The 15,102-nt window shown below is 28.6% G+C and overlaps 5 protein-coding genes across 5 annotated transcripts in view; 2 read left to right on the forward strand and 3 right to left on the reverse strand.

Moving 5' to 3' along the window:
* Nucleotides 1–2,422, reverse strand: part of LOC106790791 (sphingomyelin phosphodiesterase) — a gene marked incomplete in the record, with an annotated part of 20,380 nt that extends 17,958 nt beyond the window's left edge. Inside the window, 1 exon segment of the mRNA XM_014755945.1 lies at nt 2,040–2,422.
* Nucleotides 2,423–2,744: 322 nt separating this feature from the next.
* LOC106790798 (tubulin delta chain-like) lies at nt 2,745–4,467 on the reverse strand. Its single transcript, XM_014755954.1, has one exon. It carries the CDS (start codon nt 4,220–4,222, stop codon nt 2,882–2,884), a length of 1,341 nt encoding a protein of 446 aa, XP_014611440.1. The 5' UTR covers nt 4,223–4,467; the 3' UTR covers nt 2,745–2,881.
* An 81-nt stretch (nt 4,468–4,548) lies between these two features.
* Nucleotides 4,549–9,668, reverse strand: LOC106790797 (tetratricopeptide repeat protein 7B). Its single transcript, XM_014755953.1, has 16 exons — nt 9,533–9,668; nt 9,030–9,431; nt 8,667–8,856; nt 8,387–8,538; nt 8,068–8,236; nt 7,579–7,761; nt 7,364–7,493; nt 7,139–7,275; nt 6,820–7,058; nt 6,538–6,726; nt 6,277–6,455; nt 5,764–6,203; nt 5,419–5,657; nt 5,246–5,350; nt 5,078–5,169; nt 4,549–4,981 (listed from the first exon to the last, which is right to left on the reverse strand). Exons 3-16 carry the CDS (start codon nt 8,788–8,790, stop codon nt 4,849–4,851), a joined length of 2,511 nt encoding a protein of 836 aa, XP_014611439.1. The 5' UTR covers nt 8,791–8,856; nt 9,030–9,431; nt 9,533–9,668; the 3' UTR covers nt 4,549–4,848.
* Nucleotides 9,669–9,986: 318 nt separating this feature from the next.
* Nucleotides 9,987–11,139, forward strand: LOC106790779 (40S ribosomal protein S25-like). The gene is made up of 3 exons (XM_014755927.1): nt 9,987–10,042; nt 10,490–10,582; nt 10,824–11,139. The coding sequence occupies exons 1-3, from the start codon at nt 10,040–10,042 to the stop codon at nt 11,085–11,087; spliced, it is 360 nt and encodes a 119-aa protein (XP_014611413.1). The 5' UTR covers nt 9,987–10,039; the 3' UTR covers nt 11,088–11,139.
* A 430-nt stretch (nt 11,140–11,569) lies between these two features.
* On the forward strand, nt 11,570–12,736 carry LOC106790801 (40S ribosomal protein S25). The gene is made up of 3 exons (XM_014755961.1): nt 11,570–11,632; nt 12,080–12,172; nt 12,413–12,736. Exons 1-3 carry the CDS (start codon nt 11,630–11,632, stop codon nt 12,674–12,676), a joined length of 360 nt encoding a protein of 119 aa, XP_014611447.1. The 5' UTR covers nt 11,570–11,629; the 3' UTR covers nt 12,677–12,736.
* The last annotated feature ends 2,366 nt before the right edge of the window (nt 12,737–15,102 follow it).

A 15,102-nucleotide genomic window follows, 5' to 3' on the forward strand; every position in this document is an offset into this window, starting at 1 on the left:
TATTAACATACACTTTTGTATTTGTGTAGTTGTGTATGTTTGTATATATATAAATAGTAAAAATATAAGAGTGCATAATGTATGAACATACACTTTTATATTTGTGTAGTTGTGTATGTTTGTATGTATATATAAACTATATAAATAGTAAAAATATAAAAGAGTGCATAATGTATTAACACACACTTTTGTATTTGTGTAGTTGTGTATGTTTGTATGTATATATAAACTATATAAATAGAAATAACAGGATGTTAGAGAAGAATAATAAAAGATGGTTTCACGTTTTCACCTATTCCACCAATTGGAAATCACCTCATACATGTCAAATACGGAAGTGCATAGAACGTTGAGCGTGTGATTAACGTGTGATAATAAATAGAAGAAAAAAAAAAAGAAAAAAAAAAAAGGKGGAAGATCAAGAGAAGAGAAAATTTAATTATCCAATCTAACACAGATTGTTACTCTTTCAACAATAATTCACACGCTCGCACACGTTCCAAATAATAACAAATGATTATGGTAAACACAAGTTTATGCAATTAATTTGCATTAATAATGAAAATGTCGTTAGAACGGTGTTTTGTGTGTGTGTGTTTCCTTAACGATTAATTTTGATTACTTGATTACTCATTATAATAATTAAAATGCTATTAGAATAATGAAAATTATAAGAAACTTATTAATTTATACAGTATTGAGAAACAAGGAAAGAGAAAAATACAAACGTGTGATTAGATTACAGATATAATGCAGAGTGTATTTTAAAAATTGTTGTATCAAAAAACAAAAGAAAGGTAAACAAAAACATATGTTTTGAAGAATAACAAATGCATATTTTCTTTGTTCCTTTTTCAGTATCTTCTTTCTTTTCTTGAAGATATGAATCTTCATCTAGAATCCACCCCCATAGGTGTGGTGTATTTTACTAACGTCACGTGGATAGGTTTTTTTAATATTATTATTGTTATTTAAATAAATAAAAATCTAACAACGAACAAATTGATTTAGTATTCTTTTTATATTGAGTTTCAAGAATATTATTTAATAGTTTGTTTTGTTATTTATATAACTTTATATCTCGAAAAGAAAAATATAAGATTCTGATACAACTATTTGAAATATTTTGCTAAAAAAATGTATAACTTTTTAATACGAAATCATCTTACAAACAAATAATCTAACATAAGATGCATAAAACAATGTACAATGGTAGATATGTAGAAATGATTGACTGTAGATAAGATAATAATTTTTATTATCAAGTATGCGTGTTATACTCTAATCACAAATATATCTTTGTAATGTGTAATGTGGTTAAGGAAACAAATTGTCTAACGTAAAGAAATAGAAAAGCTAAGAAACTTTCTTATAGTTATTCCGATCCCTGACCCGTCCTCGATACATTCAGGATACAAAGAAATCTTCTTCTTCTTCTTCTTCATCATCTATTTCTATTTATATTTCGCGATAAATAACAAAAATTAAAACTTTTATAAAGAATAAAAGAAGAAGAAGAAATAGAGAAAAGTATGGAGAAACGATCAATTAATTATTCGATTATAATCATTATCGTTTGTACAAATTTTACAACGTTATTTTTATCTTCTTTTTTTATTTTATCAATTACTAATGATACTATCTACGAAAAAGTAGGAAGTTGTTCATTGAACCATACTATAGTTAAAGAACTTTCACGATGTACTAGATTTAAAATTCCTCTTCGAGATACATGTATGCGTTGGTTTCAAATCTATCCTAAAAATCACTACGATTCGTTTTTCTTTTCCTCTTCTGTTTTTTTTTTTTTTTTTTTAGTTGACATGACAACAAATAAATGTATGCTACGTAACGATTTGCAAGAAAATTAATTAATTATAAATATTTCGATTATATCCACCGTGTGAAAAAATCTTATCAAGTGATTCGTATGTTCGCGCGCTTTTACGCGCGAAAACATATTCATATTTAAAACGAGATCGTTGATTGGATACGATATAAATTTGAAACGGGAACATTAATATTAAAAAATAAACTTACGAATTTTGTGATCCGAATTGTTTCTGTCGTTGTACATAAATCGATCCAACTGATGAAGGATTGTTAAATGATGAGAAACTTTTTTAAGGATTAAGATGAAAGGTACGGAAAAGGATTAGGATTTAGGAAAGGTAGATCGAAGGATTGTCAATTTTTTAAATCACTTTCGAAACATCACGCGTGATTCCTTGAAACGTCGTGTCACGTTTTCGAGAAACTAGATCATTGAAGACACATGAAAGGCACAAATATATACATATTAACGTACGAACACTGACACACTCGATCGAACAATTCTGTTTCCACTCTCTATTTTTAATTTTTACACGATATACCGCGACGCACTGATACCGACGACGGCTCCAACTATACTAAAGCAACTTCACTTGGGGGATGTTTAAACGCTACTGCCATGCACTCTGACGGCGAATAAGTCGTACTATACCCGCCAATTTTAAAATGCCATAACATTTAGTTTTTATCTTTCTTTCTTTCTTTCTTAAATAATTAATAGTCTATTTTTAATTAAAACTTAAAAAATAATAAAACAAAATGAAAAAAAATCATTGAATCTAAATGTATAATACATTTGCACACAAGCAAGAGAAAGATATAAATTTATTTAAATTAAAATATATCAGAATGCATTCAATTAAATTAAATAGTATTTTAGTATAATATAATAAATAAATCTATATCGCAACAGATTACAAATTCATTTTTTTTTATACATTTATGCCAGATCGTTTGCCTTACAATTAGTAACTAAAGGATTACTACAGAAATTCTCTTTTCTGTTTTTATATCAGATATTCTTAATTAATTTCCTCCTAAATTTCTATCATTTACCACTGTCTTCTTCTTTTTCACCTAATTTCTTGTAATCTTTTATTACATTTTCAATTTTTGCAAACGTTTTCAAAAAATCATCGTCCTCTAAACCAAATTTTTTATAATGATGTAAAAAGGCAGAATGTGTGTAAGAATTCCAAGCTTTATCTAGTATTTTATTAATTGGATTATAAATATTAGAATTATTTGTAAGTAAAGCTAAGGCCTTATCATGATTTAAAATATGTCTTTGTTGATGGAAATGAGTAAATGAGTCGGTTGTAACCCAATCTGCATATAAATATTTCTCTTTTAACTCATCTGTTTTTATATCTTTATAAGTACAGTTTCCACGAGTAATTAAAACATTTGATATCGAACGACTATACAATAAAGATGGTGTAGAACAGGATGTATGAGGCAATATTTTTGTTTTTGTAGAAGTTATATCCGAAGTGGTAGAATATACTTTAAGCATTCGTTTTAATTGACACAGATAAGAATGCCACGTATTTGTACCATTATATTCAGTAAATGTCGACAAAACTGGAACAGTCTTAATAGTTGCCAATTTATAACATGGTTCTACAACTAATTTGGATATTAACGAGTGTAAATTATTTAAAGTATTACTTATTGGTTGAAAAGCTACGCTTAAATTTTTTGATATTACATCATTGATATCTTCTAATTTAACATCTACATTTGATAAATTTTTAAGCATAAAATGAATATCTTCATTCTCAAAAAGGAAAACAGTATCGGCATTGTCTAAAAATTTAACTAAAGTTAACAAAGTATTGTAATTTTGCGTACTAATTTCACCAAATAGGAATGGTAATATGATTGTGCTGACAAATAATTTATTTTTGTATTCATCTCGCATTAATTCTATTATATAGCTTCCAATTCCTGAACCCATTCCACCTGAAGAACTAAGAAGAAAAAGAAAACCATCCAAATGATCTACCTTTTCAATCTCACATTGAATAATATCTGATACCGATTCATAAAATCTAATCCCTTTTTCCATATACCCATATGCCCAATTATTACCAGAGCCCCCAGCAGCTTGACAGAAGATATTATTAGTACAATAAGTCCAATTTTCGCATTTATTATCTGTTATTTTATTTATAACTTTTTCTTCTGTATCCATAAGAATTGCTCTCGCTAATCGTTTGCCATCTTTGGTTAGCCCAGAAAACCATTTATCAAATACATTTTCAATGTAATTATAATTAACATTATATGACACTCCTGTTTTTTTAGCATCTATATCAGCAGACAGTTTTGAAAACAATGCATGTCCTAATTGATTCCCACATTGTCCAAATTGAAGAGTAAGCATATTGAAATTATTTATTTATAAAGGTTTTAAATTCTATTTAACTGTTATCAACAATAAAAGTTCTCATAACACACAGCAATAAACAAAAACAAACCAAACGATAAACATGCTACAAGTAAATGCAATTTTAAAAATAAATACACATGCGACATCTGGCCGAGAACTTTCAACCGAAAAACCCATGATTCAAACTACATAAAATCTAAGATATTCATTTTATGAAATTTATGGTAACATTATTTAATAGAGGGTTCATTTTAGGAAGGATGCATTTAAATGAATTTTTAAGGGGTACGTATTACATTATAAATAATTAGTTAAAAAGGTAACGAAATAATCTCTTGAAGTTTAATAACTGCATCACCCTTGCTACAATACCTAATAATAAATTGAAATAGATCATCCTTCAAATTTTTACAGACATAAACTTTACATGAATTAATTACATCGATTATTAAATGTTATTTGCATAATTTAAACGCCATTTGTAAATAAATCTGTTTATACACATATACATTGTATCTATAGAAGCAGGTACTATTGACACGAAGGCAAATGTACGCCGATAATACTGGCATGGCTCATAACATCATTTAAAAATTTCCATCATTTGGTTATATTTCATATCACTCAAAAGTCAATGGTATTGACAAAATTGGTAAAATAGGATTTGTTGTTTCTACTTCTAACGCTGTTGCCATACAATCGCTTGCTCCTTCTACTTCACCTAAAGACTCCAGTACTTTACCCAAGTTATACCTTATGAAATTATTTAACATTAATTTATATATAATTGCACTGTTAAAATTTTTTACGTGAAAAAACAATTATATAAATATATATGCATATGTATACCAAGTTTGATGAGAATTAGGATCTATTTTGGCTGCATCTCTCAATGTTTTCTCTGCCAACCTCTGGTTTCCCAAGTAGTGATGTATTAAACCCTATAAAATATTAAATAAAGTTATTTTAAAATATTGAAAATAATAAATATGATATTCTCATTTTAATATTATTTACCAAATGCTGCAAGCTTTTTACATGAGACGGATTGATTGTAACAGCATTCTGATAGCATTGTTTTGCTTCTGAATATTCTAATTTGTATTCATGTAATAAACCACGCTAGAGGACAAAATAAATATTATATATTGATTTATCGCACATTCTTGGCTGCCTCTGTGAAATCTTACCGTGTACATTATGTGATGACTCAATGGAAATATAGAACTGGCTTCTTGTAACGATAAAATAGCACCATTTGGTTGATCCATTGCTAAAAATACTTCTGCAAGTAACAACCAAACTTGTAATTGCAAAACCCACGCTCTTTGTGGACCAGGTTTAGGTGTAAAGGAGCTTAATGATGATGCTACTTCTGAAAGAGCTTGTTCTACTCTTGAAGCAGCTAATGATTGTGCATGCATTGAACCTATATATTTGCAAAAATTATATATATATATGTTAATTTTAAAATTTATAACACAAAAATAAAAATGCTGCACATAATTTTAAAAAGCTTTACTTGCAATACTTACTGGAATCTTTATCAGACAATTCTGATGCAAAAAATTGACATACACTTCTAATCTCACTACGCTTTTCGCTGTGTTGTTCGTTACAATTAATATTTGTTTGATCTTCAAATAAACTTTTCCAAAGTGAAAACATTTGTTTTATCGTAAATAATGCTACCTCACCACTAATACTTCGTAATTCTAAATGTGCCTTTACATAAAGAAAATTTAAATTGTCAGGATATTCTTCTAATACGCTATTGATCAAGTGTAATGCTTCTGAATATTGTTTATTAGCAGATAATAGCAATACTAATAAATGCAACGACGGAATGTGTTCTGCCCTTAAACTTAATGCTATTTTAACGTGAATCATGGCTTCATTTATTTGTCTGTTCATTGCATATTCATGTGCCAAATAGTATTCTGCTAAATGATCGTTTGGATCACATTGTTGTGCTCTGAAATTTTATAATGTTAATAATTATATTCAAAATAATTTAAACTCTTATAATATAGTAATGTGTATTATACTTTTGAAAACAATCCATAGCAGTGTCAGTATACTGTAACTTGTCTTGTTTGATAGTAGTATTTGCAGAAAGTATGCTGTGACCAATACCAATATATAGATGACACCTAGATTGCATTCCTTGAGGACTTGCAGTTTCCCTTTGTAATGCTTTGTGACTCCAATCAATACCTTCTAATATCTAAAAGTATAATACTTCATTTACATAATCTATTTCTATAAAGACTTCTATATTATGAATACATTTTTATAAATAAACTCACCCTATTAAATTGTTCATAACATAATCTTGCAGCCAGTAAACAAGGCACAGCTTTATGTGGTGACAATCTAGTTACAACTTTTAAGACCGTATAAGCATGCATGTATTTTCCTAAACTTATTAAACATAAAGCATATTGTGTCCACGTATGTGCCTCTTCATGGGAAAATTTCATTGCTCTTTCAAAGGACTGTCATAAGATAATAATACTATCATGAGAGAAAAGTAACAACAAAAATGTTGTCCTCTGTTTTAAAATATCAATATAATTATAAATGATTACCTCGTGCAGAAGTTCCACTTGATTCCACCTAACAACAATAATTGTGAGAAGATCATAAATATTAGTAGCATTCTCAAATGCTTGTATTCTAGCTTCCTTGAATTCTGGTGATTGACTTAATACTGCATCACGTACTGCCATAGCTTCACTAATGAGTAATAACAATATTAATTCCTCATATTCATTTTTTGGAAGGAACATATTAAGCCCTACGTATCTCTTTGGTTTCCATGGTGAATCTAATAATGTAAAACAATTTCAATATATTATTCTGATTTCATAATTATAAGATACAGTGAGTGAATAATAAGATACAAACCAGTTGATTCAATTATTCCTTCTGGAAGCTTGTAATCAGCACTACATATTTTTCGCAGCAGTACCTCAGCTAATTGTTTAGTCATTTTGACTCTCAAATTTTGCGTTGCTGTTGTCTCCACAGCAGACAAAACTTCTCTGTTAATGCATTTTATTTTCTTAAGTAATTAACACAATATATTAATATTAAAAAATTAAATTATTGAAAATATTTTAATAATGATACCTATAACGAGCAATAGCAGCTTGTATATTGCCAGTTTGAAGATATAACAAAGGTGATCGTTGTAATGCTGTTTCTAAAATTGGGCCAATTTGTTTTGTTACACAAACCGAAGATTGTGTAGTATATAATCCTAAAAAAATATCAATAAAATATTGATATAATATGCGATTAAATTTTAATATATGTTATATTTTAACGTGATATTATGATAGTACCTATATTATTGCTATTTACAGTAACAGATCCATTTTGCTGCTGTAGCGCAATTTTATCTTGTTCTTGTAGGTATACAAGCGTTAAGTCTCCCGCAATAATAAAACATTTAATCATCTCCTCTTGCCATTCTGCTATTCTAAATTTGGATTTAGAACTTGGAGGCAACCTTTCCAGACAGAGACCTACCATGAACAATGTGTAGATGCTAGAATAAATACTGATAAACTGTTACTTAGAAATCTGGAAAATGAATACTTGCAAAACTACAAATAACAATTTACACAATAGCATGCTGCTTTTTCCTCAGACCCCTCCCCCCCCCCACCCCACTCCCTTCTATAAATCCTACAAGCACACCTGTTTTTACTCCACAGAGAAAAGTCAAACTAACAAATGAAAAATATTTATGCTAACAATAGATGCATGAATATGTATGATTTGAAATAAATATCACGTATTGACTTAGAAATGAAAGTCAATCTGCAAACCTTTAATTGCATATGATTCAGCTATAATCCTTAGACTTCTACTAGGTAACTGCTTTTCTGTCAGAGTATGTAATTCAGCTTGCTGATAATGATATAGTACCTCTTCGTACATTCCCATTGCATAATGAAGTTTACCGAGAAGTAAATGTGCATCCAATACCACTAATGCCTACAAATATATTATTATATAATTAATGAAAGAAATATAACAAAACAAAAACGAAATATATATAAATCTTATATTAGATGTTAATTATTATATCTCTACACACAGATTAAATATATAAATATGAATTATAAAATTTATCAGAGCACATACTTGCTTATCCTTTTCGTTTGCTGCGAGAAGTAAATATCTTTTAGCTTCTAACAAACCACTTTTGGCTTTAGTTATGTTGGAATCGATAGGCGGTGTCTGTTCTAAAAAGTTTTCTAATCTTCCTTCTCCACAAAGAAAATTTGCTAAACATTCTGAAATGAAAAATATAAATCGCATACCAATTAATAGATCATAATAAAGGTTATTAATTATTTTTTCTACGAATGCTTAAAAATATATAATAATGCAGAAATAAAAATATAAGAATACTAATATTTACCATTATTAGGATATTGTGCTTTAAGATGTTCAGCCAATTCTATAACCTTTTTCCAATTAGCTTCTTCTCTATTTCTATCAATTTCAGATTCTATTCTAAGAGTATGACCCTTTTTACTAGTCATTGTGATTATTATAAAGGAACTTGATAAGCCCAAATATAAATTCCAATGTATGTATTACTCAGAATTCTGCTGAGAAATATATATGGTTTTGTAACGTCATATCATCAGTGAGAGGAATCATAATAATCATGCGATAACATCGAATGTTTTCAGACAGAATAATACATGACAAACAAAAAAGAATGAAGAAAAAAATCTAATACATAAATTGTTGACGTATACGATGATAAATAACTTACAAGAATATCGAAATGGTATGACGTTAGGTACAATGAAATTTGTTAGAAGAAAAACATTGAAAGGATTTCAATGAAAACTTAACATTCCTCGTGTTATTTACAATAGATAATGTATTAGAAAGAAAATACGATGACATCTCTAAAGATTCTTGCCATTTATAACAGATGAAAAACAATTATTGCTGTAAAGTTGAATCACACTTAAAACTTTTTTAATTAAAATCACTGCTTAAAGTAAACTTTGAACATTGATAGCTACGTTGGGTTCCACGCGTCAAATGTATAAGAAATCGTTAGATATCACCAAAATAGGCTCCAATGTAATATTAGTACAATCATTTCTTGTAAGATGGCCTTCGACGAAAATGCATCGGTATTGATGTAACACTGCATTATTGACTGCTAAAATATTTAAAATTTTTAAATATTATTGTAAACAGCACAGTATATAATCAATAAGATATCATATAAAATGAACAGTTAATTAATTAAACAATACTTACATTTAATATATATGCTATATAAATTACATCCTAAATATTGTTGATCTCGTAGCATTGAAATGCAACACTTTTTTAAACTATAACATAAAACTATAGAAAGATAACACTAAACAATTATCAACCATCGAGATGATTTGAATTAACTTTTTCTTTTATATTGTTATACTATTTAAATATATTTTTTTAAATTATTTCAAAAAGAATATTATTAAAATTAAGAAATGTCAATGTTACGTTTTATACTTAAAAAAAGAAGAAATCTAGATAACTCAATAGACAATACTACATGAATCAATTCTATAATTAATATAATGTAATAGATAAAATAATTGTAAATTAATACTTTTATGAAAATTAAAGTTTTGCAAAACAAGAATTATTGTATACTTTAATATTACTGTCTGTACATTAATTAATTTTATTAAATCATATATTGATTAAAGCAGTGGCACCACTGTAGTATGGCTGTCGTCGTATTTCCTCTTCCTTTCCCTACAGATAGCAACCATGGTAAGTTTTATAAGAATATGTACAAAACATCATATTTACAATATTATTTGAGATGTATTATTATTTATAATTTTGACGTGACATTTATAACAAAAAAAAGTGAACCTTTAATTATAATAAAAAGATATTTCAAAACATGTGAATATGTGCATAAACTTTAGTGTATAATTGTATCCACATGTTGTAAACTAAGCGTGTGATAAATTATAGCAAATTATTATTAAAGTTTTTACATTTTTTTAACAAATTAATAATGAGTTATACATAATAAATATTTGGTGGCTATAAATAATGTTTTGAAATAGTTTCATCGGTATATTCTCAATATTTTTCTAACCTAACACTTTCTCATGGGGTTTATATTAATGTTTATTTATACTAGCATTGTAATTTATTAAACGTGTACAAAGAGTATTTCTTATATTTATACTAATCATTTCATTTTAGCCTCCTAAAAAGGATACRAAGGGTTCTTCAAAGCAACCACAGAAGACCCAAAAGAAAAAAGAAGGTGGGTCTGGTGGAAAAGCAAAGAAGAAGGTTTGTAATCTTTCTTATATCTTTAGTTTTGTCTGTATAATATATTACTTATGGAAATATTATCTTATGTGATGATAATTAGTCTTGCTTGACTAACCATGGAAGCAAAAATCTGATTTAATGAGCCTGATGAGATATATTTCCTCTTTGCTAAATATATTACATTATATATGAGTGTGTAAATTAATATTTTTTCAATTTTATTCAAATTATAAATTGATATGTGTCTTTATTTTTGCAGAAGTGGTCCAAAGGAAAAGTTAGAGATAAATTAAACAATCAAGTGTTGTTCGATAGAGGTACATATGACAAATTGTTAAAAGAAGTACCGCAATACAAATTGATTACACCATCCATTGTAAGTGAAAGACTAAAAATCCGAGGATCTCTGGCAAGAAGAGCATTAATTGAACTACAACAAAAAGGTTTAATCAAACAAGTAGTTCAACATCATGCTCAACTTATTTATACCAGAACAACCAAGGGAGATGATCCTGCATCATAGAAATAATGTACTTTATACAGATTAAATAAAAAGTTAATATTCTTTATGGTAATTGTCTGAATAGATCATCCTTTATAGTTATAGCTTTCTAATGTAACTAATAGAATATATAATAACTCTATAATAATATAAGAATCATTTTTCGCAAGTACCGTGCTAGATATTTAAAGGTTAAAGAAATTAAAAGTTATTCAATTAAATATATATATATATATATATATATATATATATTTGTGAAAATTTAAGAAAATTGTTATTTTCTACTATCTAAATATTACATTTTATTAAATGAGTCAATTGCTTTGTATTCTATTTAATTTTTTTCGATACTTGCGTAATTCATTTTCATATTTTGTCATCTGTGCATAAAATCTTATGCACAATATATGAATTTTAATTTTTTTTTAAATCACCGGTTATTATATATTTCTAAATATTATTTCCATATGAATTTAAAAAGAAATTATATTAATTAAAGTAGTGGCACCACTGTAGCATGGCTGTCGTCGTATTTCCTCTTCCTTTCCCTACAGATAGCAACCATGGTAAGTTTTATAAGAATATGTACAAAACATCATATTTACAATATTATTTGAGATGTATTATTATTTATAATTTTGACGTGACATTTATAACAAAAAAAAGTGAACCTTTAATTATAATAAAAAGATATTTCAAAACATGTGAATATGTGCATAAACTTTAGTGTATAATTGTATCCACATGTTGTAAACTAAGCGTGTGATAAATTATAGCAAATTATTATTAAAGTTTTTACATTTTTTTAACAAATTAATAATGAGTTATACATAATAAATATTTGGTGGCTATAAATAATGTTTTGAAATAGTTTCATCGGTATATTCTCAATATTTTTCTAACCTAACACTTTCTCATGGGGTTTATATTAATGTTTATTTATACTAGCATTGTAATTTATTAAACGTGTACAAAGAGTATTTCTTATATTTATACTAATCATTTCATTTTAGCCTCCTAAAAAGGATACRAAGGGTTCTTCAAAGCAACCACAGAAGACCCAAAAGAAAAAAGAAGGTGGGTCTGGTGGAAAAGCAAAGAAGAAGGTTTGTAATCTTTCTTATATCTTTAGTTTTGTCTGTATAATATATTACTTATGGAAATATTATCTTATGTGATGATAATTAGTCTTGCTTGACTAACCATGGAAGCAAAAATCTGATTTAATGAGCCTGATGAGATATATTTCTTCTTTGCTAAATATATTACATTATATTGAATGTGTAAATTAATATTTTTTCAATTTTATTCAAATTATAAATTAATATGTGTCTTTATTTTTGCAGAAGTGGTCCAAAGGAAAAGTTAGAGATAAATTAAACAATCAAGTGTTGTTCGATAGAGGTACATACGACAAATTGTTAAAAGAAGTACCGCAATACAAATTGATTACACCATCCATTGTAAGCGAAAGACTAAAAATCCGAGGATCTCTGGCAAGAAGAGCATTAATTGAACTACAACAAAAAGGTTTAATCAAACAAGTAGTTCAACATCATGCACAACTTATTTATACAAGAACAACTAAGGGAGATGATCCAACGGCATAGAAATGTCATTTGTATGGTTGATTAATAAATTATGTAAAATGATATTCCTTACAAAATGAATTCCTCCAACTGATAATTAACAGATTATCTAACCCAATTCCAAAATCTCTGTAACCTTATTTATAATGATAGTTAGAATTTACTCCAAATGTATTAGAAATTACTATTCAAGTTTCCTATTTTAATTAAAATATAAAACATCTAAAAATTAACTATATACCAAAGATGAATAATAATAATAAATGCATAAATAATGAATTTACAAAAAAGTAAGAATAAAATCTGTTAATCATAATAATCTATCGATTAATATTAAATCACATGCTTTCGTTAAAAAAAATATAACAAGTATAGAAATAAAAAAGTCCAAGAGAGAAAAAAAAAGAAAAAGAATTCTCGAATTTCATGTAAAGCTAGTTACGTGGCGCCCATACCATCTCCATGTTAGTTCGTCCCTGAAAATATGAGTTTGAGTGAAGAAGGTGCGGCTGTAAGAAAGAGATGGAAGAAGTAACAAAATTGGTGGTGGGGGAAGTAGTTCGCTACGCGCATACCGAACTCGGGCCGCCGCCGAAGGTTGACGATTGTCTTCGTTCGTGAGTACTCGTCGAATTTTCAGTCGCGTAGCCGAGCTTAACCGAGCGGGAGTTTTCGTGGAGTATCGGTCGTAGATCGTAAATCGTGTGATCCTGTATCTCGTTTCCTCGCGCTGTGTGGTAGTTAGAAGAATATAGTGGTGGGGGGCGTTATACTCGGGGAGAAATCTCGAAGTAAAGGAGGAGAGAAGTGAAAGAAAGAGAAGAGAACGATCCTTCGAAATCTACGTATATCCGTCGTGTTACCGTATCCGGAGAAGAGAATTTATAATATCGTATTCGCGCGACGACGAAAGTTCGCGCGAATTCGTCGTCGTGGTCGTCGTAGTCGTGGTCGTGGTCATCGTTGTGTTCGTAATCGTCATTGTCGTCATCATAACTGTTGTTATCATTGTTCGTGAAAAGATTAAGATTATTATACGATTTTAAAAAAAAAAAAAAAAAATAGGTTACGAGTGTTACATAGTTAATATTTAAAACACGTGAATATATAAAAGTGGTACCATGATACATTTTTGTGGATCTAAAGATACAACGTTTTGAAGAAGTTGATCAAGATAGTGTAAAGAAAAGAAGAGAGCAAGAAGAAGAAGAAGAAGGAGGAGAAGAAGAAGGAGGAGGATAGATCGGGGTTTAACGAAGAATAAAGTTTGAAGAAAATAATCAATTCAAGAATAAAAAGATGTATTCGGATGGTCACGAAGTGGACGGCAGCTGGGTGCTGCGAGTCTACGTGACGGATCTGCAGGTGGAGAGGAGCCTACGCGTTAAGGGAGAATTGCACATCGGTGGTGTCATGCTACGTCTTGTCGAGGATCTCGGTGAGTCGAATAAATTTCATTGTAATAAGAGTATTTAATAACAAGGCTCGTGTTTCGAATATTCTCTCAGTTGATTTCTAAGTAAATCATTTCAATAGTTATTTCATTTTTAACACTAGTCGAGTTTAACATATTTCAAACTTTTCATGACGGTTAGTTTTCTTTTTTTTCAAATATATTCTCAATATTTCTTTAAATCGTAATATTAATTATATATATATATATCGATAAATTTCAAATAAATTTTAGTAGGATCAAAATAAAAAGTACAAAATTAATTTGGTAACTACGATGATCACACACACACACACAGTGGCGTTGATCATTCAACATAGAGGCAACAAGTTGCGTCGTTATCGGGATCGATGCAGGGCCGCACTTACAATTCATTCATTCTTCTTTCTTTCTCTCTATCTATCTCTCTCTTTTTTTTTTTCTATCAATCTATCTTTTTCTTTTAATCTAAATAAACTACAAACGTTTATATATATATGTATATAATATCTCGATCGTCTTCATTATCCCTCGTAATATATAGTCATTATTTGAATTTTTGTTTTCGTGTCATATTTGTCGCGTCTCCTCCTTTCGTTATCCCAGGGACGCGAAACATGTTAGGCAGAGGAGGCAAACAAGCAAGCAAGCAAGAGAGTGGAAAAACTGGATGCACCGAACTAGTTTAACGACGTGTAACACGACAACGGATATCGTTAAACGAACACACACGGTTGCTTTAGTTTACGTCTTTAACCCCACCACCCACTCCCACAATTGTACTTTCAATTCTTTTGTATATTGAATTATTTGTAGCATACCAATTAACGAAGATGCGTAAGATAAAACGTAGGTTAAATCGTTGTAATCGTATCCTTGACATTTTTTGTCTCTTGTTATATGCATTTCTTTTCTCTTTCTATTCTTTTTCTTCTTTTTTTTTTTTAAAATCAACCTCTTTCCAGAACCTTTTTTTTATTTTTTTTTGATAATCGTAATAATTGACGACAAAATG

This window comes from Polistes canadensis, unplaced genomic scaffold (genome assembly GCF_001313835.1).
Source record: "Polistes canadensis isolate GaletaPanama2010 unplaced genomic scaffold, ASM131383v1 scaffold_260, whole genome shotgun sequence".
Lineage (NCBI taxonomy): Eukaryota > Metazoa > Arthropoda > Insecta > Hymenoptera > Vespidae > Polistes > Polistes canadensis.

What these genes read in the sequence shown, in the direction of transcription:
- LOC106790798 (XM_014755954.1), bottom strand. Translation starts at nt 4,222, where the DNA reads ATGCTTACTCTTCAATTTGGACAATGTGGGAATCAATTAGGACATGCA.
- LOC106790797 (XM_014755953.1), bottom strand. Translation starts at nt 8,790, where the DNA reads ATGACTAGTAAAAAGGGTCATACTCTTAGAATAGAATCTGAAATTGAT. An exon ending in TGTAAATAGCAATAATATAG is followed by an intron (nt 7,494 to 7,578) that starts GTACTATCATAA and finishes ATATTTTTTTAG; the next exon opens with GATTATATACTACACAATCT. An exon ending in AAGTGGAACTTCTGCACGAG is followed by an intron (nt 6,727 to 6,819) that starts GTAATCATTTAT and finishes ATCTTATGACAG; the next exon opens with TCCTTTGAAAGAGCAATGAA.